The 27,551-nt window shown below is 35.6% G+C and overlaps 1 protein-coding gene across 3 annotated transcripts in view; it reads right to left on the reverse strand.

Moving 5' to 3' along the window:
- Positions 1-9,208, reverse strand: part of Oscillin (glucosamine-6-phosphate isomerase Oscillin) — a 51,916-nt gene extending 42,708 nt beyond the window's left edge. For 2 of the 3 annotated variants that reach the window (XM_069840057.1, XM_069840055.1), the window contains exons 1-2: positions 8,982-9,197; positions 2,499-2,648 (exon numbers count right to left, since the gene is read on the reverse strand). In XM_069840057.1, the coding sequence (XP_069696158.1) occupies positions 2,499-2,622 (124 nt within the window). In that variant the 5' untranslated portion in view covers positions 2,623-2,648; positions 8,982-9,197. Of the gene's footprint in view, positions 1-2,498; positions 2,649-8,981 lie in introns of all 3 variants that reach the window. The other variant, XM_069840056.1, reaches the window with a different exon arrangement.
- Between the last annotated feature and the right edge of the window lie 18,343 nt (positions 9,209-27,551).

A 27,551-nucleotide genomic window follows, 5' to 3' on the forward strand; every position in this document is an offset into this window, starting at 1 on the left:
TATTTATATTTATGAAACCTTAAATTTTATCAAATACAATTTGCATAGCTTTCCTACAAATTCAGACACACACCAGTACAATACAAGAAATAAAGATAATATTTTTATTGAAAGTTTTAACACAACTCTATATAAAAACAGTTTCATTCATGCTGGTCTTCTTATGTACAATAGCCAACCAAATTATCGTAAAGAAATATCTGCACATCAGAAATTTAAGAAAGCTCTTTATAAAATTTTAATCAAAAACTGCTTTTACAGTATGAATGAATTTATTGGAAATTGTCGTAACTGAATAGAAAGAATGCCTTACTTCAAAAAACTTTACTTCCTCTTTTCCAGATCCTGACTTCGAGAAGTATGTCTTCTCATGAAAGACGCGATGGTTGAAATTGACTCCTGACTTCAAGAAATATTGCAAATGGGACTTATAGCCGAAATCAACCGACCTGTAGTTTTCTTCAATTAAGTTCCAAGTTTTTTATATTTATATTTGTGTTGCATTTAATTATAGTTATTACTTTTATGTATATTATGTAATTAATTATTAGTTTGTAAATATGACATGTCCCATATCATGTATATGATCAGTGGATGTAATACATGATTATGATTATTATAATTATGATTTTGCTTATAAAAGTTCAACAGCATTAAATAATGTACCAGTATTTTATTCCTCAACAGTGAATTTCAAGCTTTTTTTGTGTTTTAATAAACAGATAAATCCACTGCAATGCCTTGCTTAAAGGACAATGATCTAATTCATTATTTTTAGTTATTTAAAGACGATGTATCAACTAATAGGTTATTTAGCGTCGATGAGATTGATGATAGTGAAATGGTATTTGGCGAGATGAGGCCGAGGATTCGCCATAAATTACCTGGCATTCACCTTACGGTTGGGGAAAACCTCGGAAAAAAACCCAACCAGGTAATCAGCCCAAGCAGGAATCGAACCCGCGCCCGAGCGCACTTCAGACCGGCAGACAAGCGCCTTAACCGACTGAGTCACGCTGGTTGCTATGATCTATTTCATATACACCAAAGTGCAAAATGGCGAATGGAGGAGCTCCAGATAGCTAAGCATACCAATGAAACACCAGGCATCCTGGTTTCTCCCACCCATTTCTGCTGACCCCACTTGTAGCTGGACTGTCTTCACATTTTCATGAAAATATTTGCTGTTTGGAATTGGACGTCTACATAACATTATACAACTGTTTAAAATAACTTAGAGGAAAGGACCCCATTAAGTAAGTAACTGTTACGTAATTTCCTCTGTTTCGATGACCCTGCGACATAACACTTGGTTGGAAGTAATGGGTTCATAAACTTTAAGCCTTTCAGTTAAGCAATCCTTAAAACTGATACACAAATGTCCAGTCTAGGCCGTGATTAAGTAGGTACTACAATTTGAATTTTACAACATTAAGGGGGATGATGGGTGAAATTCCTACATTTTTCAAGTTACGTCCTTGATTTTTTGTACAAATAGCTCATGAGTTTTATGATTAAATGAATACTTTTTGAATTAAAAAAATGAAATATTTATAGTAACAATGAAAAATTTATATTTTTAGATATACTCTGGTTATACAATTTTTTTCCTCTTTTTGATAGATAATGATGTAGTGGAGTTTCATTTCTGTAAGACAATTAGCTTCAGAGTTATTAACAAAAATATTTTAAAAAATTTGCATATTTCAAAATGAAACATGTCGCTTAATTTTCCAGTAAAACATCTGAAATTTTTTTCTGCAAAGCCAACAGCATACTATTTAGGAAAACATCACGCATTAGTTTTCCTATATCTTTACTACAAAAAGAAGGAAAAAATCGTATAACCAGGGCATACCTAAAAATAGAAATTTTTCACTGCCACTATAAGTATTTCATTTTTTTCTTATTTCAAAAAGTATTCATTATATCATAAAACTCATGAGCTATTTTGTTAACCGCAGTGTACAGAACATGAAGTAAAAAATTTCATGTTCCTACCATCAAAATTGTAACAGCCTTTATACTTTGAACCTGACGAAATGTGCTGGAAAAAGAAAGTGTGAGAAAACAGCTTGTAATATTTGCATGGAATTAAAATTCAAGGTGCAGCCATTTATATATTGCGTAACTTCTATGCTTTCGAGTGCCAGGGAGCTCAACATATAAATAAGAGATTGCTGATTAATTTTGATCAGGAAAACGAAAATACGATTTTTGACTGAAAATGGCCAAAATTCGACCCCCCCCCCCTCCAAACTTGGAGAATTTCTATATTATAATTTAATTGTACTCCTAAAAAATCAATTACCCTCAGATGGAGTTGAACTCACGCATCTTGAGTTCATAGGGAAGAAAAATACTAGGCAGCAGAGACATAAATACCAGTAACAACATTTCAGTTCTAATATGCTCCTTTAGCTGCTAGGATGTCTCTGAAGATTTATGTAACTTATAATAGCTGTGAGATAAATTACTATTAAACTCAGTTTACATGCCTGTTGGAAGCCCGAGAACGAAGTATCTGTCAGGTCCTGGTTTAAAGTCGTTAATTCTCTTGAGGACATATTTGGCTGACCACTCAGCTACCTTGTCAGCAGTATCCAAAATCACCAGTCTCATTTCTCTGGATCGTCACAATATCAAACCTGCAACATATACGTGTGATGCAAAATGGTAAGCTTCCCTTTATCAAATTCACTTGTTTTCACATGATTGAGCTTTATCTATTATATAAGTAAGTTCAAAGACCTACCACATTTATCTTATCTTTCTCCAATACACTCTAATAATAACAAATAACAAGCGCTTAAAAAAACAAGGTCATCTGACTATTAAGGAACCAATATAGTTATAACGAATATATATTTTCGTTTGAATAGTTTAATATCAAAGACTGACATCTGTCGTCTCCATAGTTTTGATCTAGAGGCACTTTTTTGATTCACAGTGTTTTTTGTAATATTTTTGTAGTGTTAGAGTTTGCATATAGTTCCACCATAACTGAAAAGAGCATGAAAAAATGTATAAGAATCCACATTATCTAAATTTCGATCTGAAGGTCAGATGTCCGCCTTTGATATTAAGCTACTTATATGTATGTGTGTATTTTATTTTATTTTATTGGGTTGTTTTACGATGCTGTATCAACATCTAGGTTATTTAGCATCTGAATGATATGAAGGTGATAATGCCGGTGAAATGAGTCCGGGGTCCAGCACCTAAAGTTACCCAGCATTTGCTCGTATTGGGTTGAGGGAAAACCCCAGAAAAAACCTCAACCAGGTAACTTGCCCCGACCAGGAATCGAACCCGGGCCACCTGGTTTCGCAGCCAGACGCGCTGACCGTTACTCCACAGGTGTGGACAGTATGTGTGTTTGTGTATATATGTATGTATATATATATATGAAGACATTATTACAAAAACAACCCTTATCAAAATTTGAAAGGCATGTTGGTCCGACAAGTTAACAAATTTAAAGAAACAAATATCAAGAGTCCTTCAATAACTGTCTATTAATAGACAGTTATTGAAGGACTCTTGATATTTGTTTCTTTAAACTTATCAAAATTGCTATTATTCAGGAGAACAATAAAAATAAATAGAACAACACATGTCAGCTGTTTCCGTACAACTGGTGTTTATCCTTGTGGCTCTTGCACCTGACATGTGTCATTTTTGGAGTCTGTAAACATTTGAAATAGTAGCAAATGTGTCCTTAACTCAATTTCATTAAAAGTGATAGGGTAGTTTTTGTAATAATGTCTTCATATATATATATATATATATATATATATATATATATATATAATGTGAGTCATTTTCGGCGCCCTAATGATTATCATAATTACTTTTGGGCTCAATCAACAAGATCAAATGTGACCAAGGACAATGGACTTTTTGATGAAAAAAATCCTGAGTGACGTTTCCATAAGAGCCAATGAAGCCATTGGTCGTCACATGTAATTATTAGAGGATGGATTTATATGCACTAAAATTATGAATATATGCATGCATTTATGCAGTAAAAAATTGGAAATATGCTCTAAAAATTGAGAAATATGCATAAAAAAGTGTTGCGTTCTCTTAATGAAATTCACAATTTTCTCCATAACATAAGCTTAGTGTCTTTTTATCAAGTAATAACTGTAATGATAAAGATAGAATGGTGTTATTCTTTCGTTGATGTTACTTAGCAATTAAATTACAATTTCTTACATAATTGATATTACTCTAGTATCAAATATCATTCATCAATCATTTCACGATCATTTCATCATCAATTGTTTTTGTTACAATAAACAACCAAATATTTCTCTAAATTATCTGGTAGAAAACAGGCTATGTCACTCGCAGAATAAGATTTATAACCACAGCTACCTGACCCATTTGTGGCACTGTCACTATGGCACAAAAGGGAAAGTGTTTTATACACAAGAAAATGCTGGTTTAAGTGTAAAAATATTGAACTGTCTTGAAACTTGAACTTGTGTCTCCAGTTTAATTAAATTTTATTCTCACAGTTATGGTACAATTTTTGTATTTCAACAATCTCTGGGTAAAAAGTGTTAATTCCATGCTGTAAGGTTTATGAGGTCAGTGTCATTTGTTATGCAGTGAGAGTGTACCATGCACCTGACGAGGTCAGGGTCACCCCTGACCTAGATGAATAGCGAGATGTATGTAAGAACATTAAATTCAAAGTCATAGGTAGCCTACTGTATACCAAATTAGAGTACAATAATTAAAAAGTGTAGCACATGGTAATGTGAGCTGGAAAATTTTCTAATTTATTTTTTCCAGTCTTTGAAGTCTTTTAGTCTGTGACTGAGAGCTTTTATTCTTATGGAAACATATTTTTGAGACCATTGTTGTGTGAGTTATGTCATTAGAACATTTATTAATATCGTCTGAAAGAGCATTTTTTTATGTAGGCCTAATACAGTATTTCATTTGTTTTGTAGAGAAGAACTATGGTTAATTGGTTATATAGTTACTATTGTAACAATTTTATTGTTGATATAAACTTGGAATTTTAATCTGATTGTTTTTATTAACTATCGTCTATAATTACGTAAATGTAATTTTTACAAATAAACATGATTGATTAATCGATATAATTTTTTTATTTGGTTATTTAACAACGCTGTATCAACTACTATGTTATTTAGCGTCGATGCGATTGATGATAGAGAGATGGTATTTGGCTAAATGAGGCCGAGAATCCGCCAAAGATTACCTGACATTTGCCTTATGGCTGGGGAAAACTTCGAAAAAAACCAGGCAATCAGCCCAAGCGGGAATCGAACCAGTGCCTGAGTGCAACTCCAGATCAGCAGACAAGCACCTCAGATGCCTGAGCTACACCAATGGCTGATATATATTTTTTTAATCCCTGTATTATGGAAGCAGTTTTATTGATGAAATCAACATAAAATAAGCTGTTTTTAACGAAAAAAAAAAAACGATCTTTTGATCCTGGTATAAAACTGAACAAAACAAATATCTTAATATAGCAGTAATACAAAATACTGAGGGCGATTTACAACAATCGGTCCATAAATTATATCAATTCGGGAAACAATATAATTTGAAAAATACCTTCAAGGAAAACTAAGGTAATGACTCACTATGGAAAATATCCTGTAAGCTTACACTCGAAAATTATAACAGAAACTAAATCTCTAGAACAAGTCTCTTACTTTGATTATTTAGTAAGTAATAAGTTTTAATGTAGATAAAGACAGTGAAAATAAAATAAATAAATTTCAATCAATATGTGGAATACCTCTGATTGAGGTTCTGGCTGATATGTATATCTATTATCAGGCATACATCTCACTTGACGATGTGTGTCAGAGGAAGAACAATTGTTTGTATGCATCTGAAGTCTGATTAATGGAATATGTAGCTAATCGGCGATGTATGCATTGGAGGGGGGAAGGAACTGGCCACCATAACCCATTATCTCCCAGCCTAGTTGCGTCATGAGTGGTGCCTTATTGGTGTTACTTATGAGGTTCAAACCTGTCTTTGGACAGTTGACTAATGAACAAAAATATGTGGAACAATCAATAGAACACTTCAAAATAAGACAAGAAACAAAAAAATAAAGTTTTACAAAATAATGGCCGTTCCAATTATTATGTTTGGAAGTGAGTTCTGGATAATAAAAGAAAGAGATAAAAGCAAAATACAATCTGTAGAAATGAAATTCTTCTGTAGAGTGAAGGGTTGTATAAGCAATGACCAGATAAGGAATGAAAATATACAAGGGCTTAACATATACAGTTTAAACGAGAAAATAGAAGAATATAAAGTCAACTGGAGAATACATTTAAATCACATGAACGACGAAAGAATTCCAGCCCTAGTTTCTATGTATCAACCTATAGGTAGGAGGGATATCGGGCATCCAAGGAAAAGATGGAGTTGAACATTGTGTAGATGGAACAGCAACTGTTGACTAATCCCTGATATGAAGATAATGATCTTTTGTGTCTGACATGTCCATATTCTCGAATTTCGCTTTTATTCTGTTCAGAGTTGACAGAGAAATAGGTGGCCAATTTGGATGAGTATTGTTAAAAAATGTGCGTACCTCTTGTTGTGTACACTACATCTTCGATCTTATGTCACCAAATCCTATCTTCATCAGAATCTCATTTTATCCAAGTTACCTGGTTGGAAGTTTTCCGAGGTTTTCGCACTCAATCACTTGAAGCAGAATTGCTGGGTAACTTTCGATGTTGGATTCATTTCGCCTTCATTAATTTCAACTTCATCTATCATCTTCAAAAGTTTCAGGTCGACCAGGAGATCGGGCAGATGTGGTACCATGATTTGACTACAGATGTCGTCTGTCTGAGGGAGCTACACAGGTCCTAGTGAGGCATAGGGGCTTTCACAGTGGATTACTGCAAACCAGAGAGTGTAGCTCCCTCATACAGATGGTGACTTGATAAGTTTTAGTATATACAGTGCTGTGATCTTCAGATCAATATAGGATGCAGCAGGATGTAGTACGTGAATTGCGAATAGATGCAATCGATCTGAGGATGCAACAGAACATCAACAGCGAGACAAAGGGGCACTCTTAGTCTATGGGGACTCTGTCAGAACTGGATAATGTAGCCAGATCAACAAGCAGGGAATCATGTACTCACAGGAATGCGGTCCTAAGGACTCCAACAATCATTCCATAATACAAGGAGGTTTCACAATAAGCCTCAGGCTGAGGTGCTAGCCTTCAGGCCTTCCACCGAAAAAAAAAATTAAACTATGGAGGGTACATTTCTTGTTATCAGTAGATTCAAACTGCAGAAGGTGGCATGTAGCCTATGGAGTTCTCATAGTTTACCTCCATTAAAAGAAATCTTGTGAAGACAGCAACTGGTGTACATTATTTAAAAGCCATGGATGAGTGAAATGGTACTGCAGTAACAACTACAACCAACATTAAAAGTAAACTATCTTACACGGAATAGTTTTATATGTTGGAATAATTTAGGCAAATGGAATTTTAATTAAAAAACAGCAGGCCTTATTAATCAGATGCCTGTTCCTACATTTCAAGGTTGAAGGTAGCAACCTTACTGTGTATGACTTCAGTGTTTGTGTCAAAGAATCATTCATTTATGAACTGATATTGGCTGTAGGTCTATAACTTAAAATTTGTAATATTTCATATAAATACCAGTAAGAACATTATGATAAAAGTCTACTTTCAGAACCAGTAATAAATCTAGAACAGACAACTTAACTTTTTCAAATTTAAGATTTGGTGTTGTTAACAGAAGAGGAAAAGATACTAAAGGATATGCTACTGGAACTAAATGGCAGCTGTGAGCAGATGGGATGAAGAGAAATGCAAACAAGATGAAGATCTCGGTTATTGGAAGAAAAATAAAGAAGGTAAAGTGTGAATTCAAAATGAAATAATAGAACAAACGGACAGCTTAAAATATTTGGGATGTACTATACGTAAGTTAGTAACATGAGTTGCTGCCAGGAAGTCAAAGGGACGATAACAATGGCAAAGAAAGCTTTCAATAGAAAAAGGAGTATATCTTCTGCGGACCTATGGAAAAAGAATTAAGGAAGAGACTAGAGAAGTTCTTTGTGTGGAGTGTGGCATTGTATGGGACAGAAACATGGACATTATGGCGAAGTAAGAAAACACGACTAGAAGCATTTGAAATGTGGATATGGAGGAAAATGGAGCTTGTAAAATGAACAGATAGAATGAGAAATGAAGCTGTGCTAGAAAGAGTGGCTGTACAATGAATAATGCTGAAATTGATCAGTAAGAGAGAAAGAAATGGACTGAATCACTAAGAAGAACCTGCGTTGGTGCAGTGGAAGGAATGGTGAACGTGAACGGGAGAAAAGTTCAGGGCAGAAGATACAAGATGATAGGCAAGATTATCGTATGAGGATGGTGAAAAATAGGGAAAATTGGAGAATGTTGGGTTTGCAGTGAAAAACCTGCCATTGGTCAGAAAACTATGAATGAATGGATGTGTAATTTAGATATTAATTTGAGAATTTCAATATAAATATCCTATTCATTATGTAGGGTACATATTGAAAGCATCTAGGCCTAAATACAAAATATATTATTTCCTTATAGGCTTAAGATACTAGGCCTATGTCCAACTAGGTATATTTTCTTCACCAACAGATGTAATAATCTCATGGCTGTTAATAAAATTTCAAAATAGCAAAAGACGATAAATTTGAAACGTTTGTTAAACAGTACAGATACGAAAGTAATGAATGTTATTCATACCTTCTTCATTGATCTTCACACAAACCAAGGAAAATATGTATCAAATATAAAAACGATTTGGCTTATGAAATACAATTTATGTATAAGAGACATAGTACACCTCAACATATATGAGCCAGATGTTAATAATCTATTTACAATTATAAATTCACTAAAAGAGGAGCAGGGCACCAAAACCTGTACCTACCTAACCTTCCAAACTCAACACCGCTAGCGTTCACAGTCAGCTTTTGCTTCTGTTACACACCATTAATAACTGGACGACTGACGTAAATATAGCAAACAACTTTCTCAACAAGCAATTTGATCCTTACTTGCTGGCACTGACCTCAAAAACAACACAGTGTCTCAGTACAATGACAGCGATGTTGATATCTCATACATTTTACAGCTTCCATTATCCCCATCTAGATGTCTCTGTACTCACCGTTGAATGTGTCGGCACCAAGTGTGAAGCTTAACAACTATTATAGTCTTGGCAGGACCTCCTATGGTCATGGTCTTGGTGCTCAGAGTAGCTTGGAGGAAGCTCTGATCACAAAAAATAATCATGTGATATACAGTAAATATAATGCTAGCGATTCATTTTCACAAAGTCGGTATTTTTGCTCAATACCTATGTTTATGTTTATCTTGCACGGATATAAACAAACTCTTATATTTTTTCGGGAACCAACAGCTGCATAATACTAATCACATATCTTGCTTGCTATTTATATCACAATTTCTGTTTCAATTGATAGTCCACCACGTTTTTACGTATCTCTTGAAAATATTTTTCGTCTTCACATTTTAACTTGTAAGTCCACTGCTGTGGAGTAACAGTCAGCGCGTCTGTGGAACGAGCGGGTTCAAGTTCTGGATGGAATTTTTCCCGAGGTTTTCCCTCAACCAATTGAAGCAGAATTGCTGGGTAACTTTCGGCGTTGGACCTCGGACTCATTTCGCTATCATTAATTCACATATTATCATCATCCATACTATAGCCCGGGTTCAGTTCATGGTGCGGCGTGCTGTAGGCTTACTTGTACAAGAGCGTTACCGTTCGGCTATCCAGTCATTCACAGAATAGGCGTGATAAGCACAATAAGCCTCAGGCTGCAGTGCAGGCCTTCGGGTTCCTCCTCCGTTCAAGAGCAAACACCTGAGTATTTATCACCAGACTTGTACAATTCTGACAGTTGACTTTCTTATTGATTTTGAATGAGCACATCAATAGTGGCCGGTGACCGAAATCTTCGGTGAGACCTGACAATTCAGGCTAAGTAGACTACTTCCCATATAAAATGTTTATTAGGGATTATATTAATAATTAATAATAGGCCTATAATAATAATAATAATAATAATAATAATAATAATAATAATAATAATAATCATTATTATTATTATTATTATTATTATTATTATTATTATTATTATTATTATTATTATTATTATTATTATTATTCAGTGTTATTACTTTTAGACAGTTTCTCAGTTAGTTTGTTTTTTTGCTCTTAAAGATACGTATAGTTAGTGTGAATGGCAATTCTAGAGCTCTTGTGCTAAGATTGCACCCTTTGGAGGTCTTGTCAACACGTTCATGTCCTGGAATGCCTTTCAGCCTCTGAGTCGTCTGACCTATTGCATATACCTCGTGCACGCTATCAAATCATCCGCGTCTTGTCAGTTAGGACACCTGGCTATATATTCGATCTACGAGTATATAATATAGGTATGTGACATGTAGCACAGCATCATAAAGATATAAGATAGACAACAAATTAACATGATAGTGAGTTCAAAACAAGTATTTGTATTCTGATTCTTCAGGACGACATAAATTTGTCTACATTTCGTCTTGTGAGGGATACATTCTCAGTAGAAAAAAGTATAAACTTACGTAAGTAGAAAGGTTTCATAAATTCATTCATAGTTTTCTGTCCAAGGGCAGGTTCCTTAGGCTACTTCAAACCCAACATTCTCCAATCTTCTCTCTTTTCCCCCCTTCATCTTAGTCTCCGCATGCGATCCATTTATCTTAATGTTGTTTATCATCTGGTATCTTCTGCCCCGACCTTTTCTCAAGTTTACCATTCCTTCCAATCAATAGATCCTTCAGTAGGCAGTTTCTACTTAACCAGTGACCAAATCAATTTCTTTTTCTCTTACTGATCAGTTCAAACATTGTTCTTCAGTCAACCACTCTTTCTAGCATAGTTTCATTTCAAAATGCTTGCAGTCGTTTCTCTTCACTTTCTCGTAATGTCCACGTTTCTGCTACACTCTACCCAAAGTACGTCACTAATCTCTTCCTAGTTCTTTTTCCAAAGATCTGCAGAAAATGCTCCTCTTTCTACTAAAACCTTCCTTTGCCATTGCTATCCTCCTTTTGACTTACTGGCAGTAGCTTATGTTACTACGTATAATCCTAGATCATATATGTAACAAATAACTCATCGCTATGTTAAAATCGGCAGCACTTTGAAGAGAACAACCGCCAGGATCGCCACCCGTCCGCCGTAAACGAACACGAGATGGCAGTACAGTCGCTAATGCAATTCAAATGAGAATTATGACGTGACTCCTTATGTAACAACTAGATGGCAGCGTTGTAAATCTGACAAACTTTGTTAACCTCAAAGCCTATAAGGCCGACCTATCTGGGTATATATGATCTAGGGTATAATACACTATAAGTATTTCAAGCTGCCCACTTATTCTACTCCTTAGTTCGGATTTGCATGTTTACCTCCTTGATTTTTCTTCCGATAACTATAGTCGTCTTGAATAATTTTGAGGGAAAAATTGTTCCGGAGCCGGGTATCGAACCCGGGACCTTTGGTTTAACGTACCAACGCTCTACCACTGAGCTACTCGGGAACTCTAACCGACACCGATCCAATTTTTCCCTCTATATCCACAGACCTCAAAGTGGGCCGACAACCGTCAAGCAACCAACTTCGAGTGCACACTAACTCCGTGTGACTTAAATTGTGGTTTTCTGTTAACGAACAGTGACGTGTATTATGCAAATCAAGATTTCAGGTATAACTCCCTGTAAAGTTGATTTGAATAATTTTGAGGGAAAAATTGTTCCGGAGCCGGGTATCGAACCCGGGACCTTTGGTTTAACGTACCAACGCTCTACCACTGAGCTACTCGGGAACTCTAACCGACACCGATCCAATTTTTCCCTCTATATCCACAGACCTCAAAGTGGGCCGACAACCGTCAAGCAACCAACTTCGAGTGCACACTAACTCCGTGTGACTTAAATTGTGGTTTTCTGTTAACGAACAGTGACGTGTATTATGCAAATCAAGATTTCAGGTATAACTCCCTGTAAAGTTGATTTGAATAATTTTGAGGGAAAAATTGTTCCGGAGCCGGGTATCGAACCCGGGACCTTTGGTTTAACGTACCAACGCTCTACCACTGAGCTACTCGGGAACTCTAACCGACACCGATCCAATTTTTCCCTCTATATCTACAGACCTCAAAGTGGGCCGACAACCGTCAAGCAACCAACTTCGAGTGCACACTAACTCCGTGTGACTTAAATTGTGGTTTTCTGTTAACGAACAGTGACGTGTATTATGCAAATCAAGATTTCAGGTATAACTCCCTGTAAAGTTGATTTGAATAATTTTGAGGGAAAAATTGTTCCGGAGCCGGGTATCGAACCCGGGACCTTTGGTTTAACGTACCAACGCTCTACCACTGAGCTACTCGGGAACTCTAACCGACACCGATCCAATTTTTCCCTCTATATCCACAGACCTCAAAGTGGGCCGACAACCGTCAAGCAACCAACTTCGAGTGCACACTAACTCCGTGTGACTTAAATTGTGGTTTTCTGTTAACGAACAGTGACGTGTATTATGCAAATCAAGATTTCAGGTATAACTCCCTGTAAAGTTGATTTGAATAATTAGTTAGTGTGCACTCGAAGTTGGTTGCTTGACGGTTGTCGGCCCACTTTGAGGTCTGTGGATATAGAGGGAAAAATTGGATCGGTGTCGGTTAGAGTTCCCGAGTAGCTCAGTGGTAGAGCGTTGGTACGTTAAACCAAAGGTCCCGGGTTCGATACCCGGCTCCGGAACAATTTTTCCCTCAAAATTATTCAAATCAACTTTACAGGGAGTTATACCTGAAATCTTGATTTGTATAGTCGTCTTGTTTGCATTTAACTCCATCCTATACTACTCATAGCTGTTATTTAGCTCCAGTAACATGTCCTTAATATCATCTCCTATTCTGCTAACAATGCCATATCACCAGCAAATCTTATGAGCTTTATTCTTCTTTCTCCTATCACAGCTTCCATGTTCCTAAAACAAGTTCTTCACTAAATCCTTCAAGTAGATGTTGAACAGGGTAGGTGATAAAGAGCATTCTTGTCGTACCATTCTCCCTATTCAATTTCTCTCTGACATCGCTTTTCCTACCTTGACTTCTGACTCGTTTCATATAAATGTTATTTAATAGGCACTTCTCTTTACAGTAGACCAATTTTCTTCAGGATTAAATTTATTACAATATGCTGTCAAAAGCATTTACCAGGTACACAAATTCTACGTACATTTCTTGCTATTTATGACTTATGACCTTTTTACCACGGACCATAGATATATCAATTGATTTTATTATTTATTATTGATATTATTATATATCTTTCTTCCTTTCTTTATTTCTTCCTTTCTTTCTTTCTTTCTTTCTTTCTTTATTCATTTCTTTATTTCTTCCTTTCTTCCTTCCTCTGTTCCTTTCTTTCTTACTTTCTTTATTCCTTCATTTCTTTCTTCCTTCCTTTCCTTATTTCTTCCTTCCTTTCCTTATTTCTTCCTTCCTTTCTTTCTTCTTTTCTTTATTCCTTTCTGTCTTTCTTTATTTCTTCCTTTCTTCCTTCCCCTGTTCCTTTCTTCTCTTACTTTCTTTATACTTTCCTTTCTTTCTTCCTTTCTTTTTTCTTTATTTCTTCCTGCCTTCCTTCCTTTCTTCCTTTCTCTCTTCCTTTCTTTCTTCCTCAATTGTCGTTTTACTGAAATTTGTTGTCGTTTCTACCATTCAAGAGTATTTTGTAACAGGAGATTGTATATGTAGGCCTCCTCATTTTCACATTAAAAACTTAATCTATATTTTCTAATAGTGTCACATTTTCTAAACAAAAAAAAAAATGGCAGAGTGTGTAACAGAGAGGGAGAGAGTGATTTAAGTGAGTATTGAGATTTGAGTACGCTGATACTAACACTATAATGATTTACTATAGCTTATCCTAGATTAATTAAATGTTATCCTCACTATTGTTAAACAAAACATCCGACATTGTGTAGACTTTAAAACTGCTATACATAATAATTCTCGTACATAAGAAAAGCGCTAAATAAGTATAGACTTATCAGTCCGATGTCAAAACTCTGTAAACCCTTTTCGAAAATTACAACAAGAAGAGATTCACTCACTCACTCACTCACTCACTCACTCACTCACTCACTCACTCACTCACTCACTCACTCACTCACTCACTCACTCACTCACTCACTCACTCACTCACTCACTCACTCCTGACAGTAGGCCTAACGGCTGCTGATGTTCTGACTAATGTGATAAAAGAACCTGCAGCGATCTTCAAGTCAACCTTTTTTCCATCACAAAAAGAACGCAGCACCAATACTACAGTACATCTTCAGTAATAGAATAAACTATCTTGTTGTGGGTCTAATTACTTGGGCAAAAGAGGCATTGGCAACCTCTTGGATAGCTGCAGCTGATCACATTTTATGACCCAATCTTCAGGAAACATACGGGCTGGTATAATGCTGCTTATGAGTAGGTTTTCTCCGGAGCAGTTGTTTGCACGCTTTCAATCGGAGACCTCCGATTACCTCCGATTGATGCCGCGCAGGTTGTATATGTGCTGTGGCGCAGACGTAAACTTTCCGCTGAGCATTCCTTTAATCGGATCAGGTAGTGATTCGAGTCCGCTGACGTCCGCGTATCTTTTAAAATAAGTTGTAATTTGTTGTTGTTCAATCTCTCTTTTATGTTAATCTCTCTCTCTTTCTTCGGCTCTTTTTTTTTTCTTGTTTTGCTTGAAGTGCTACGTTAGCTGACAGATTTTTTTTTTAGTTTTAAAATTCATAGTATATGTGGAAAGGTGTATTAGTTTTATGTCATTGATCAAATTAATAACATTCAATCTAACTGCAAAACTAACGCAGAAGTAAAGCTTTTCAGTAGCTAATGTAAACATTTATACTGTAGTTCTCCTAGAAACTCTCGTTTGATCGCAAACAGTGTTTGTCAATTATTATTCTAATCGGTTTAGTTTAACGTAAAATAAATTAAGAGAGCTTCATAATGGAACAAAAGAAACGTGGGCTATCAATGGGATAAAGTTTACTGTCCAACATAATTTATTCAGATTCTTCACCGGATAGGATTGTGATTATTGTGTTAAAGGGTGTCAGTATTTGAACTGCCTCTTCTAAAACGCGCCACTCTTTCTCTGTAATAAAAATATAAGCGGATAACAACTTAAGGATAATTGTAATTATATTATTATCACATGTTTCTTTAGCTTCATTCAGAAACTCAATATTTTAATCCAAACAGTAAAATATAACTCAAGTTGTCTAAACAGCAAAATGTAACTCAAGTCGTCTTGTAAATATTTCATATGTTTTTTATTGCCTCGAAAGTTAAGTTTTAGAGAAATTTCAAGACTTTTTTCTATACTGTGGACCTTTGGGAACAATAGCACTAAAACAATTTAAAAAGAAATCGTATCAAATGTTTTGCGTAATTGTTTTCATCAAGTTCGCGATTGTGAGATCGCTTTAAATGGTCTAACAAATTCGAAGTTCCACCACCCTTAGAGTAAATTCGCCCACACAGTTTACAGTGTGCGACTTTATTATTACCTTCAACTAAATTAAAGGATTTCCATGTGACGGATATCCGATTTGGTGCCATTTTATTCCACTCACAACTACCGTCAGTCCGTACGCGCCGGTCGTCCTTGAACTGTCACTTGGCATCCCTCCGTATGTACCCTGTTCCACTTACGGTAGTACCGGAGATCTCCGGTGGAGAGCTTTATTCGTAATCTCCGATTTCTCCGCGGTAGTATTCACTCCGATGAGCAGCACTGGGCTGGTATAAAATAATCATAATCCAGTCATTATCATCATTGTGTAATTCTTTATGATGACTGTAAACATTTCAGCACTATTACCAATATAAGAACAGCACTTTTGAGGAGAAAGAGAAAACGTAGGGAGGAAATGAGAATAGCTATTATGATGACAGTAGGCCACTAACTAGAGCTCTGCATTTCATTACGTACAACCGGCCGAAAGTCATGATATGCACGTGCGATCGGTCGGCCAATCCGTTCTGTAGCAGCAGGCTGGCTGCCGCGTGTCCAGACTCTGCAGAAAGCAAAACACCCGATGAAGCATCACGGTCGACCGTCGGTCGTTTGAAGGATATCATAGAGTCATAGACTGGAAAGTCTCTTCGATCGATGTGTTTACAGTATGCTCTATGGAAATTATTAAACTGTCCAATGCCCTATCATCTCATTAGTGAATTTAGGAGGTGTACAGGCTATCAGATTGAATAAGAAATTACAACAAAATATGTAAGTAATAATAAATTAATAAATGAATAAAATGAAATAAAATTTTAACAAATTATGTTATCTATAAGAATATAAATAAGCATATAAGCAGCACTAAAAATATAAAAAAAAATATGTTCTTGTTTATCCTCTAGTTCAGGCCTGCAGAACTCGCAAAGTAGGGGAACTATGACGTCAACCTCACTCCACTTCTATTGGGGATGATCGACTTTCGCCCCGAGAATGAATGTTGATGCAGCCGAGCGTAACTAGAACGCCGTGACCGCACAGGTAGAAAAGGTGGGTGGGATAAGAAAGGGGAGGAAAGCAGTCGCTCTCAAGAGCTACAGTTCTGCAGGCCTGATCTAGTTGAATGGAACAGTTATAAATTATAATATTTTATAACAGCTGTATTCGTAATATCACAGGACAAAAGTAAATACATTAAAGAAACAAAGGAAGTAATTCTAGATAAGAATGAACAAAGATTGTTAATTTTAAAATCAAATGGGGTTTTTTTAATCGATTCTTTTAAATTTGGAGTAACTTCAGCACGAATTTTGTTTGCTACATCCTTGATATTTCGTGATATGGACGTGGAATATGGAATAATAGAGTCTGCAGACACCTTACCATAAGTAGCTCCAACGTAAATCATTGTCAGAGATTGAGCATCTCTTAATATACTCTAGGGTCTATTGTAAAAATTTTAAGCAAACTGAACATGTAGATTTGGTTTATTTTTATTAAACATTGTGACTGAAGTAGATCATGTCTTCTTTTGAAGAAATTTGAAACACATCACAGAATCTTGTTATTTTTATGAAATCACATAAAGCTACATTAAACATTTTCATTACTGATAATAGTGAGTTTGACAAGGAGGATGTTGAATAACATTATTGATAATGGAAAGCATTATTTCAATTAAAGAATTGTGTTATTTGAAAATTATGTTTCCTTATTTAAATATTGAAATACTTCCTCCTTTAATTATACAATATAATGTAATTATATTCTGTATTCTGTATATTTAAATAATTAAAATAAAATAAAATAATAATAATTTTTCGTCTTATTTGAAATAAAAACAAATGGTAAACTTCTTCGGTAGGCTGTTTTGAATATCAGGCATTAAAAGGTGATGTAATTGCAGTGCAAGAACTTCGAGCGTTCGCGACCGACTGAGCAAACGTTTCAACCGATCGGTTATAAATTCTAATTTCCCGACTGCCTTCTTCACAACCGCGAGCTCCGGTCGGCCGTTTCCGTTAGAATGCAGAGATCTACTACTAACCGACTAAAACTATCCGGCACAAGGTGACTCGAGTATTTAAAAGCTGTAAAGTGAACATTTTACAGCTGAAAATGAAATTTCAATTCCTCTAGTTATTATTATTACTTCCCTGGAAAACTTTCTGACCATAATTTAGATCCCTCTTTTTACGGTGCCAAATGACGCCCTACTCATTTACTTAGACAGAAATCACCTGTCGGAGCGTTGAGTGATGACTGAAATGTTAGTAAAAGATCGAGATCAGTACTTTGCGTAATGTTGTTGATACGGACGAGGTGCTATTGATTGACACTCAGAAATATTGAGAAATAAGTTGTGCAATTGGCTGCCACTTCATTGGACGACTCTTATGACAGCACATAGCTTTGTCCACACTAAGTTCCTCAGCAACCAGCGATTCTATTCAAAGTGTTGAAAAAAAATATCACTTGTATTTCAGAACAGTGGAAAATGAGATATCAAAGTGGTGTGAGTTTACATGTATATGTATGTGAGAGTGCACAGGTGTTTAGGTAGGAAAATCTAGGCATATTGACAGACAGGTAGATAAATATATAGCCAGATATAGCGAAGGAGCTATAGAAATATAGACAGAGAGACAACTACATGTCAGGAGGCGAGACCTGGCATGTGAGCTGTGCGATAGGGGAAAGAATGAGCTATCAGAAAGAGTTTGTTTCAGAATGGTTAATATTATACGAATCTACCGACACGGAAGTTTATCTTAGACCAACCGTGGCGAAAATGTAATCGTGCGCCGAGCCACTGTGTAACCTGCAATGTGCATAGCACCTATGGCGGGAGGCGGACACCCGAAGGGGGAGTGAAGCAACTGTCTGACTTATTAACGGATTTTCATTTTCCTTACGTCAAGCACTTAAATATAATTTTATACAGTACAAGGCTACAAACTAATGTTTAGTACGTGTAACGAAGAAAGAAATGAACAATATCACAACCTAAAATTAACTGTCTTCAGAATGTCTCTACAACAAAGTTTCAAAATCAGGAATTATGTCACTTACTGCCAGTCGTAGTTGATCACGAAGAATTTGTCTGTCAGTTGTGATCTAAATTTGGTTTTTACTATTTTCATTGTTGAAAATAATTTTTCACAAACGTAAGTTGTAGCGAACATGGCTTCAACAGAGCAAGCGAAAGAACGAAGCTTTTATTTTTTGGCAAAGATTTGAGAGTTCAACATTTGTCAAGTCCTTACATCTAGCTTTCATTTGACATCACATAGTAAATCAGTGAGTTCAAACTGAAGATCTAACCGCATTATTCGTACATCTGCTGAAAAAGGGTCGACGTACAGAGATGATGATGATGATGATGATAATGATAATAATAATAATAATAATAATAATAATAATAATAATAATAATAATAATAATAATAATAACATTTAAACTTTTAATGTTCCATGAATAACATGTAGTATAATGCCATTTTATGTCATACAACCGTTTTTCTCGTAATACTTGTGAACAAACCATACATTTAATATTCTCATCATATTGACAGCAAAAAATGCGTCTTCCCATCCTATTTGAAACTTTCGTTTTTGTGTAGGTACATGGTTTCGAGAGAGACATATGCCACTCGCAGGTCAGAGACAAATACAAATGGAACGGAGTTTGACTCCAGTGAGTGAGAGGGGGGGTTTGGGGAGGTTAGAAGCAAGAGAAATGTACAGCTATCATTGCGAGCCACAATGTCTCGCGAGTCACATTCTCGCCACGGCTGTCTTAGACTAAAGCCTACCTTCCCCCTCGATACCCATTGGTGAGATAGCTACGGAATATGATAAGGTCTGAGGACAGGTCTTGTCTCCTCTACTGTAGCTAGATATGCAAACAATTTGCTATCTATGCAGACAGACATACATATGCGGAGTGTAAGTGAAATAACCTTGCAGATTGAAAGGGACGATAGGGTACACGTAAATGAATAGGAAACCTATATTACGTTTTGTGATTAAATGCACGGTTAATTAGAAAATTAAGTTTGAAGTTTCAGTAGTCGGCAACATCGTCACTCTACTCGTGATATAGATGTAAGAGGTCAACGAACTCGGTGAGTCTCCGTACGTAAGCTCGCTCGACCAAGACGTTTCCAGTCGCACGCTTCGTGCAATGACTTGGATTTAGAGGTTTATAAGATTAAATTTACACAAAAACCGTGCACGCTATTGAAATACACCAGAAGGAACAATTATTCTTATTAGATTTCCTATCGATATGGACAAAAATCACGAATCTACTGGCAATAGTTAACGAATAAGAGATTGTTAAACATTTGGGAAAAAAACATTTTTTACTGAAAGAACTATGAACTTCCACCAATATGGTATTATAGTTTTTTGTTACATAACTTACAACATGAGCTATTCGCTCTGGAAATCTGCAAGGCTTCCACCCTGTAGATACTGTAGACCAGGGGTCGTCAGCACTCGCTGAAATGGGTAGAGTGCAAGCGGTGTAAGGAATTATGCTCCGTCGTGCAGAAGGAATAGCGTGGCAGCATAGCCTACTCGCCAGCAGCCACGGTTGCACGCAGGTGCTGTAAGAGAGCTGCGGGTAAGAGATGCTAGCCCGAGAGTGCAGTGTACTGACGACTGCTGCTGTAGACCATTCGCTGAACAAAAGAGGATTCGTGAATCCCTGTGATTCACGACCTTCAAGCGGTGTAGATATACTGTCCGCAGTGTATACCTCCCTCCCTTGGTATCATTACTCAGTTTACGTGTGTACAAGCAAGCGGCAGCAGTGGTGGAGTGGTGGAGCAATTCTGAAAAACAGATATTTCTGGTTAGGATACGTGTTTATATGACAATTTTTAGTCAGAATATCTTCGGAAATGAGCTCCGCAAGTGGCGGTGAATCCTCGTGAATCACCCTGTATATATGAACTGTACAGCAGTGGCAAAAAAACTGGACCGACTCTTGTAGCTGATTTCAGAGCCTTGTTCACTCAGAGCACGATAGACTGGTAACTAAGACTTTCGTGGTTCGAAAGGAAGGAAATTTTTTTGTTCCTTATTCAAATTTATTCCCAATACTTTTCGATTGCAGCGATATTTTACTACCGGTACTTAATTAACTTATTATTCCCAGTTCCCAGAACATGAATTTTACCAGAAATCGAAAAGTATTGGGAATAAATTTGAATGAGGAACAAGAAAAAGTTTCATTCCCAGGCAGGATTCGAACCACGAAAGTCTTAGTTACCAGTCTATCGTGCTCTGAGTGAACAAGGCTCTGAAATCAGCTATAAGGGTCGGTCCGGTTTTTTTTTTCCACTACTATATATGAAATAATAAAAAATTTGCCTTGGAGCCTTCTCATTCTACAGATTTCTAGTGCCTTTTAAAATTAATCACCCTCGATAGGATTTGAACCTGTGCATCTCAGATCTAGTGATAAATATATATAATCAATATAGTATGAGTGGTGTAATTTTGTTTAGAAACATCTGCATGGTCTAAATGAAGACTTCAGAGCCATAGTGGGCCAAGCGCCATTTATTAAAAACGGAGAAAGCGAAGGTTAGGGGAGAGTCGGGTAGTATCGGACATCGGGTAGTATCGGACAGTGCATTTCTTTCATCTACCACCATATGGTAGTACCTGAATGACATGGTTACGTTTCTCTATGCGACATCACAGAAACGTAACCATGTCAATCAGGTACTATCATCGTGTGGTAGATGAAAGAAATTCACTGTCCGATATTACCCGATGTCCGATACTACCCGACTCTCCCCTAAAGTTAAGAGAATACCATAGTTTAATGAAGACTGACATATAATTTAGTTTGAATGTGTATACTTTATATTACTTCCTATATGTTTCCATTGAACTATGGTGATAACTTCATTTTAACCCTTGTTTTCTACGATTTTAGTAAATGGCGCTTGGCCCACCATGGTTCTTCAAATCTAGTTTCAATTTCAGTAAACGTTGACTGAGAAAGTCAAAGTATCATACACAGTTCCAGTAATAGGTCTATATTTTATAATTATATAATTAATTTAAAATCAGTTTTGTATAGGATTTTATATGAATCTTTTCTTTCTAGCGTCTCAGTCTGACAATATACGGACAGACCATGGAAGTGTAGTAAGATCACCGCTGGGTCTACATGAAACATACGAATTCGAATTAATATGTCTAGTCATTATCACTAAAGAGTAATGTACCTTTTCATTTTAATACCGTTGCTGATTCTTAACGTATCCACATTAATAAAACACAACTTCTTTGTAACACATAAACTACATTTTGTCCATTATGTACATCACATTATACACAAGCACATCCCACCAGATCAATCAATTCTAATCTCACTGCAAAATTCGGAGGAGAACAGTACTCAAGACAACTTCTACTTAACGAGTGCCATACTAGCAAATGTTCACAGCGCCGTGCGGTGGCCGATACAAGTTTCACGTCCAGAAGTTTCTGAACTGGATACAAGTCAGGACTTCAGCCAAAGCAACTTCTGGTACATCTTGTTTGCTTGGCCTCTGGAGTCGGGCGGTAGCGTGCTGGAAAGTGTGTCAGTTCAAATTGCTGAAATAACCTACAGTGATTCTTGGAATCCTCGAAGCAAGTTCCTGGTCGTAGTAATATCCACTATGCCTGAAAACTCCGAAAAGTTGGCTAGCGCAATATTTGAACTACTGTGGTACAGCTACAAAATCCTGGATGTGCTGTTTTTGTTTGTAGACTTGTCTGGGCGTGATACACAGATTAATACTAAGGTTGAAGCCTACTCTTGGTTTCCATATAGATCTAAAAGCCAATGTGGTGATGTGAAGGACATTGTGGTTATGGACCGTCAGTTTCTGATAAATGACAATGTGTTCAATGATAATGGTGACATGTTCCCAGATAAACTTCCCTCTCACTTTCACGGATGTCCACTAAAGGTGTCATCTCCATACATAAGTCCTTACGTAGAGGCCTATTACAACTACACAAATGGAGAAAACCAAACTATATACGTACCGAAAGGAATAGATGTTGATACTCTGTCAGTGATAACAGGAAGAATGAATTTAACTCCTATGTACAGTCCGCCACCATCCGAAGATTTATCTATAATTACGAAATTTACTTTGGCGATGGAGGAGCTAATGTTTGGCTCCGATTTAGTGGCAGGATGCATCCCTTTGCACCCAATGTTGATGTCTTTGGGAGATTTCACCTTTCCAACAATGAATTCCGCTTTCAAATGGTACGTTCCTTGCCCCAAGCCTTTGTCTCGCTTACAAAGAACACTAAAGATATTTTCATTTTCGACATGGTTTCTCATAACAGTGGTATTCTGTGGTGCCACCGCCACTTTTTGGCTGCTGTTAAGAACACGAAAACAAAGTTTTCATATCACATCCTCCTTGAGTCAGCTCTGGGCAATGGCACTGGGGATATCTGTGTTAAAGCCATGTCTCACGCCAGGTCTCAGATTATTTCTCAGTGTTTGGCTATGGTATTGCTTTGCTTTGAGTACTGTATTTCAGATTTTTTTAACTACTTTCCTGGTTGATCCCGGTCTACAAAAACCGATAAGAACAATTGAAGATCTCCGAATATCTGGACTTAAATGTGGTTACGACAATTTGATTAACGTGTATGTTTCTGACCTATCTCTGGGAAGCGACCAGAGTATATCCTGTACGATTGAAACCTGTGTTCGAGAGTTTATTGAAGGAAACTTCGCAACTCTGAACGTTGACATGCACATCAAATTGCTGCTGATCAAGTATGGAGTAAATACACATCTTTGTTCCCTAGATGATAACGTAGTGTCCGTGAGTGGGGTAATATTCTTGAGGTTGGGCAGTCCGTTTTTAGATCGTTTTAACGATATTATCATGAGCATGTGGGAAGCTGGACTCATAGAGCAGCTTCAGAATAACTTTCTGCTGAACTTCAGAAGAGAACATGGTATTCACATCTCAGAATCTGGTGAAGGAGAACTCCCGAGTGATGGCTATTTTGTATTCAACATACAACATCTTCAATTGGCTTTCTGGGCCCTTATACTTGGTTACAGTGTTAGTTTCGTTGTTTTTGTTGTGGAAATGTTATATTATTCACATAATTTAAAATAAGTTCAAATGAACTGTAAAATGTATTCACAATTTGTTATTGTACAGATATGCAACATCATTCAAACATTAATTTTGCCAAGATGTGTGTAAATAGATTAGTGTGTAATATATCATTGGATGTGATAACTGATGAATTACTGTCAGAATGAAACACACATAGTACTTGAGTAAGGTTTGGAAGAAATAGTTCTGAATGCAATATGTGTTAGTCACTCAAACATCGAAATTTTAAATCCGTACCAAATAATTTATTTCTAGTTTTAAAAAATGTTTTTTTTTAATTTAGATTTGTGATATAATAAGTTATCTTTAGGTCCAATTCATATTTCAAAATAAATTTGTATGTATGTATTTATTCACACTGCAAATGGGTATATACCCGGTGGTAGTGGTAACTAATTACACTCAATAATGACAATTAATAATAAACACAACTAATAAAAAACAATAATTAATAATAATAATAATAATAATAATAAAATAATAATAACAAGGAGCATCCTAAATTAAATGAAGCATGGTCACTTAAAATAACATTTAAAGTAAATCTAATTCGTATCTTAACCCTAAGTTCGAACTAAGACCCACGAGTGTGACAGGTTCATACCTGCACAAGTACCTTTCGGTACCACACTTGGAGGACACAAAATAAAGCTGTATGAAGTCTTCATTTACCCGAAACGTAGGTCTAAGTGCTACGAAAATGAATGGGACACAATTCAAGTAATTTAATTTATGTAGTGCTCGGGAAAAGTGCACAAATAAAAAATGTTAATTTTACAGGAGAAGAAAAAAACTGTAGTCACACTGGTTAATGTCGATTTGATTTTCTTCTGTATGAATTATTCTAATGGGAGAAATACTTATGTCTCTTTTCCCAAGGCCCAAGAGAGCAGATGTTCCGTAAGTTGTCAATAAACTAATATTGTTTTTTGTGGAAATTGACTTAGCCCTATGCCACTTTTCCCAAGCATTGTAGAATTAATGTATCGTGAAAATGAAAATGTTTGAGAAAACTGGACAAAATAAAAACTAAAGATACGCGAGATAATAAATAAATAAAATAAATAGCAAAGAAGAAAGAAAATAATGAGCATTGTGAGTTTGTTTTTAAATTGCAACGGCATTGTATAAAAATAAATTTATAAAAATCGGAGATGGAGTAGGTTTACATTCCAACACGATTTCAGTATAGCCAGTCAAATACCTAAAATGAATTAAGTATTATACTTTGTAAAAAACTGAGAATTGTATGGACATAATATTGATGATGTGCTCTTGTAATATATAGTGTAACATTATTTTAAGAGTTGTTTGTTTTTAAAGTAAATCTATCTTGTTTCTCAGTTCATAACAAAACCCAAAAGACGTTTCCTAGATCGGATAATAACAATAAACCATATAAGGATTCGATTCGCAGCGTGGAAAGTGACGACCTATTTCCCTCCCTCACCGAGTGGATATGTGTCTCTCGATGTTTTTGTCTCGTATTGTCTCAGCGATTCACAGCACTGTGCAATTGCACAGTCGTGAAACCAAATGCATGCGTGCGCCGTAGCATATAGTAAGAACTTATGGTAGGGGTAAGTGAGCTCGTTAGCTACCAGTAAGATCGTAGCGAGGGAGGGAAACTTCTCAGACAATTTTCTTCTTCCTCTGACGCGCAGGTTGGTTTCACGAGATAACGAGTGGCCTATACCTTAACTTAATGCTCACAATGCTACAACTTCAATAATCCAGTCTACATCAATGAATCTCTCTGCAGTGACAGGAGGAAACTCTTAGCCAAGGCTCGTGAAGCAAGAAGACTTAAAAACGCCAAATATGTATGGACAAGAAACGGAAATATATTTCTTCGTCTTCATGATCAATCTCCTGTTTTCCAAATTAGAAATGAAATCGATATTACTAAATTTATTGAATCTCATTGAGTGCAGTAACTAATTTTACTATTTATTATCAGAATGTTAGAGGTCTTAAGACAAAAAGTAATGATTTTTTTAGTAATGTGCTTTGTAATAATTTTACTGTAATAGCATTAACTGAAACTTGGTTAAATAATTCATTTTATAATTCTGAAGTAATTGATGACAGGTATATTGTTTTTAAGAATGACAGATCTCCTAATACTTCAAAGAAAAAACATGGAGGGGGAGTACTATTAGCTATAAAATCCTCATTCGCAGTTGAACGTATTTTCGAAACTGACAATACTTTGGAATGTATTTGGGTTAAATTATTTTATAATCATACGAAATATTTAATTTGTGTAGTATATTTCCCACCCAATTCAACAACTGAAATTTATAATAACTTTTTTTGAACTCGCTTATAAAAATTATACAATTTTTTCAGACAGTAAAATTTTGATTTTGGGAGACTTTAATATACCTGAAATTATTAATGATACGTATGATCTGTCGAGAGGATCGCTTAAAGCAAGAGAGTTAATGAGATTTATGAATTTATTCAGTTTAAAATCGCGTAATAAAATATCTAATATAAACAATAGAACTCTTGATCTCATAATAAACAATATAAAATATTTAGAGGTTGAAGAAGAAATTCCGTCTTTAGTATAGATAGATATTAACCACCCTGCATTGTCTGTAACATTTAAATTAGTTAAATTAGTAACTCTGTCAGTCAGTCAATTTGGACAATATAATTTTCATAAAGCTGACTTTGAGAAATTATATCGACTTATACAACAATGTGACTGGACAGGTATTTATCTTTTTGAGGATGTTGATCTTGATGTTCATATATTCTATACTAAAATGTATTTTATTATAGATCAATGTGTTCCCAGAACTAAACCATACAAAAATAAGTATCCTTTATGGTTTAATAATAATGTAATAAAGAACTTAAAACTTAAAGAAAAGTTTAGAAAGAAAAAAACATATTTCAGAATATTATTTACTGATGTATCAATTTTATCGGAGTCTCACGAAAAATGAAATGAAAAAAGCTTATGATCAATATGACAATAAAATAGACAGTACAATTTTATTTGATTCTAATAGTTTCTGGAATTTTGTTAAAAATAAAAGAAAAAACACAAATTATTTGCGTTGCATGGAATATAATGGGAAAAAATTGTCATTGTTGAATGACATATGTGAAGGTTTTGTCAACTATTTTCAATCTGTTTATTCTTCAACTGAACCCACTTATAATGTGGACCCTGTGTGTGATGTATCAACTGATATAGTCAATGATTATAATCTCTTAAACATAATGTATTTTACACATGAAGATGTAAAATGTGCTATAAGACAATTACGTCCCAAAAAAATCTGCAGGACCAGACTGTATACCACCTTATGTATTTAAAGCTTGTGCAGATAATTTAGTATCACCACTAACTAGTATATTCAATCTCATTATAAAACACAACTGTTTCCCTAAAGAATGGAAATGTACAAAAATTACTCTAATATTCAAGTCTGGTAAAATTAACGAAATTCAAAATTATAGACCTATTGCAGTTTTATCGACACCAGCTAAAATATTTGAATCATTAATATATAAACAAATTTATACTTACGTAGCAAAATCAATTTCACATGATCAACATGGGTTTATGATTGGAAGATCAACTGTTACAAATTTACTACATTTCACTCAATTTGTTTCCACCCAACTAGATAATAAATTACAAGTTGATGTTATTTATACAGATTTTCAGAAAGCATTTGATAAGGTTGACCATGATATTCTTTTATT

This window comes from Periplaneta americana, chromosome 11, assembly GCF_040183065.1.
Source record: "Periplaneta americana isolate PAMFEO1 chromosome 11, P.americana_PAMFEO1_priV1, whole genome shotgun sequence".
Taxonomy (NCBI): domain Eukaryota; kingdom Metazoa; phylum Arthropoda; class Insecta; order Blattodea; family Blattidae; genus Periplaneta; species Periplaneta americana.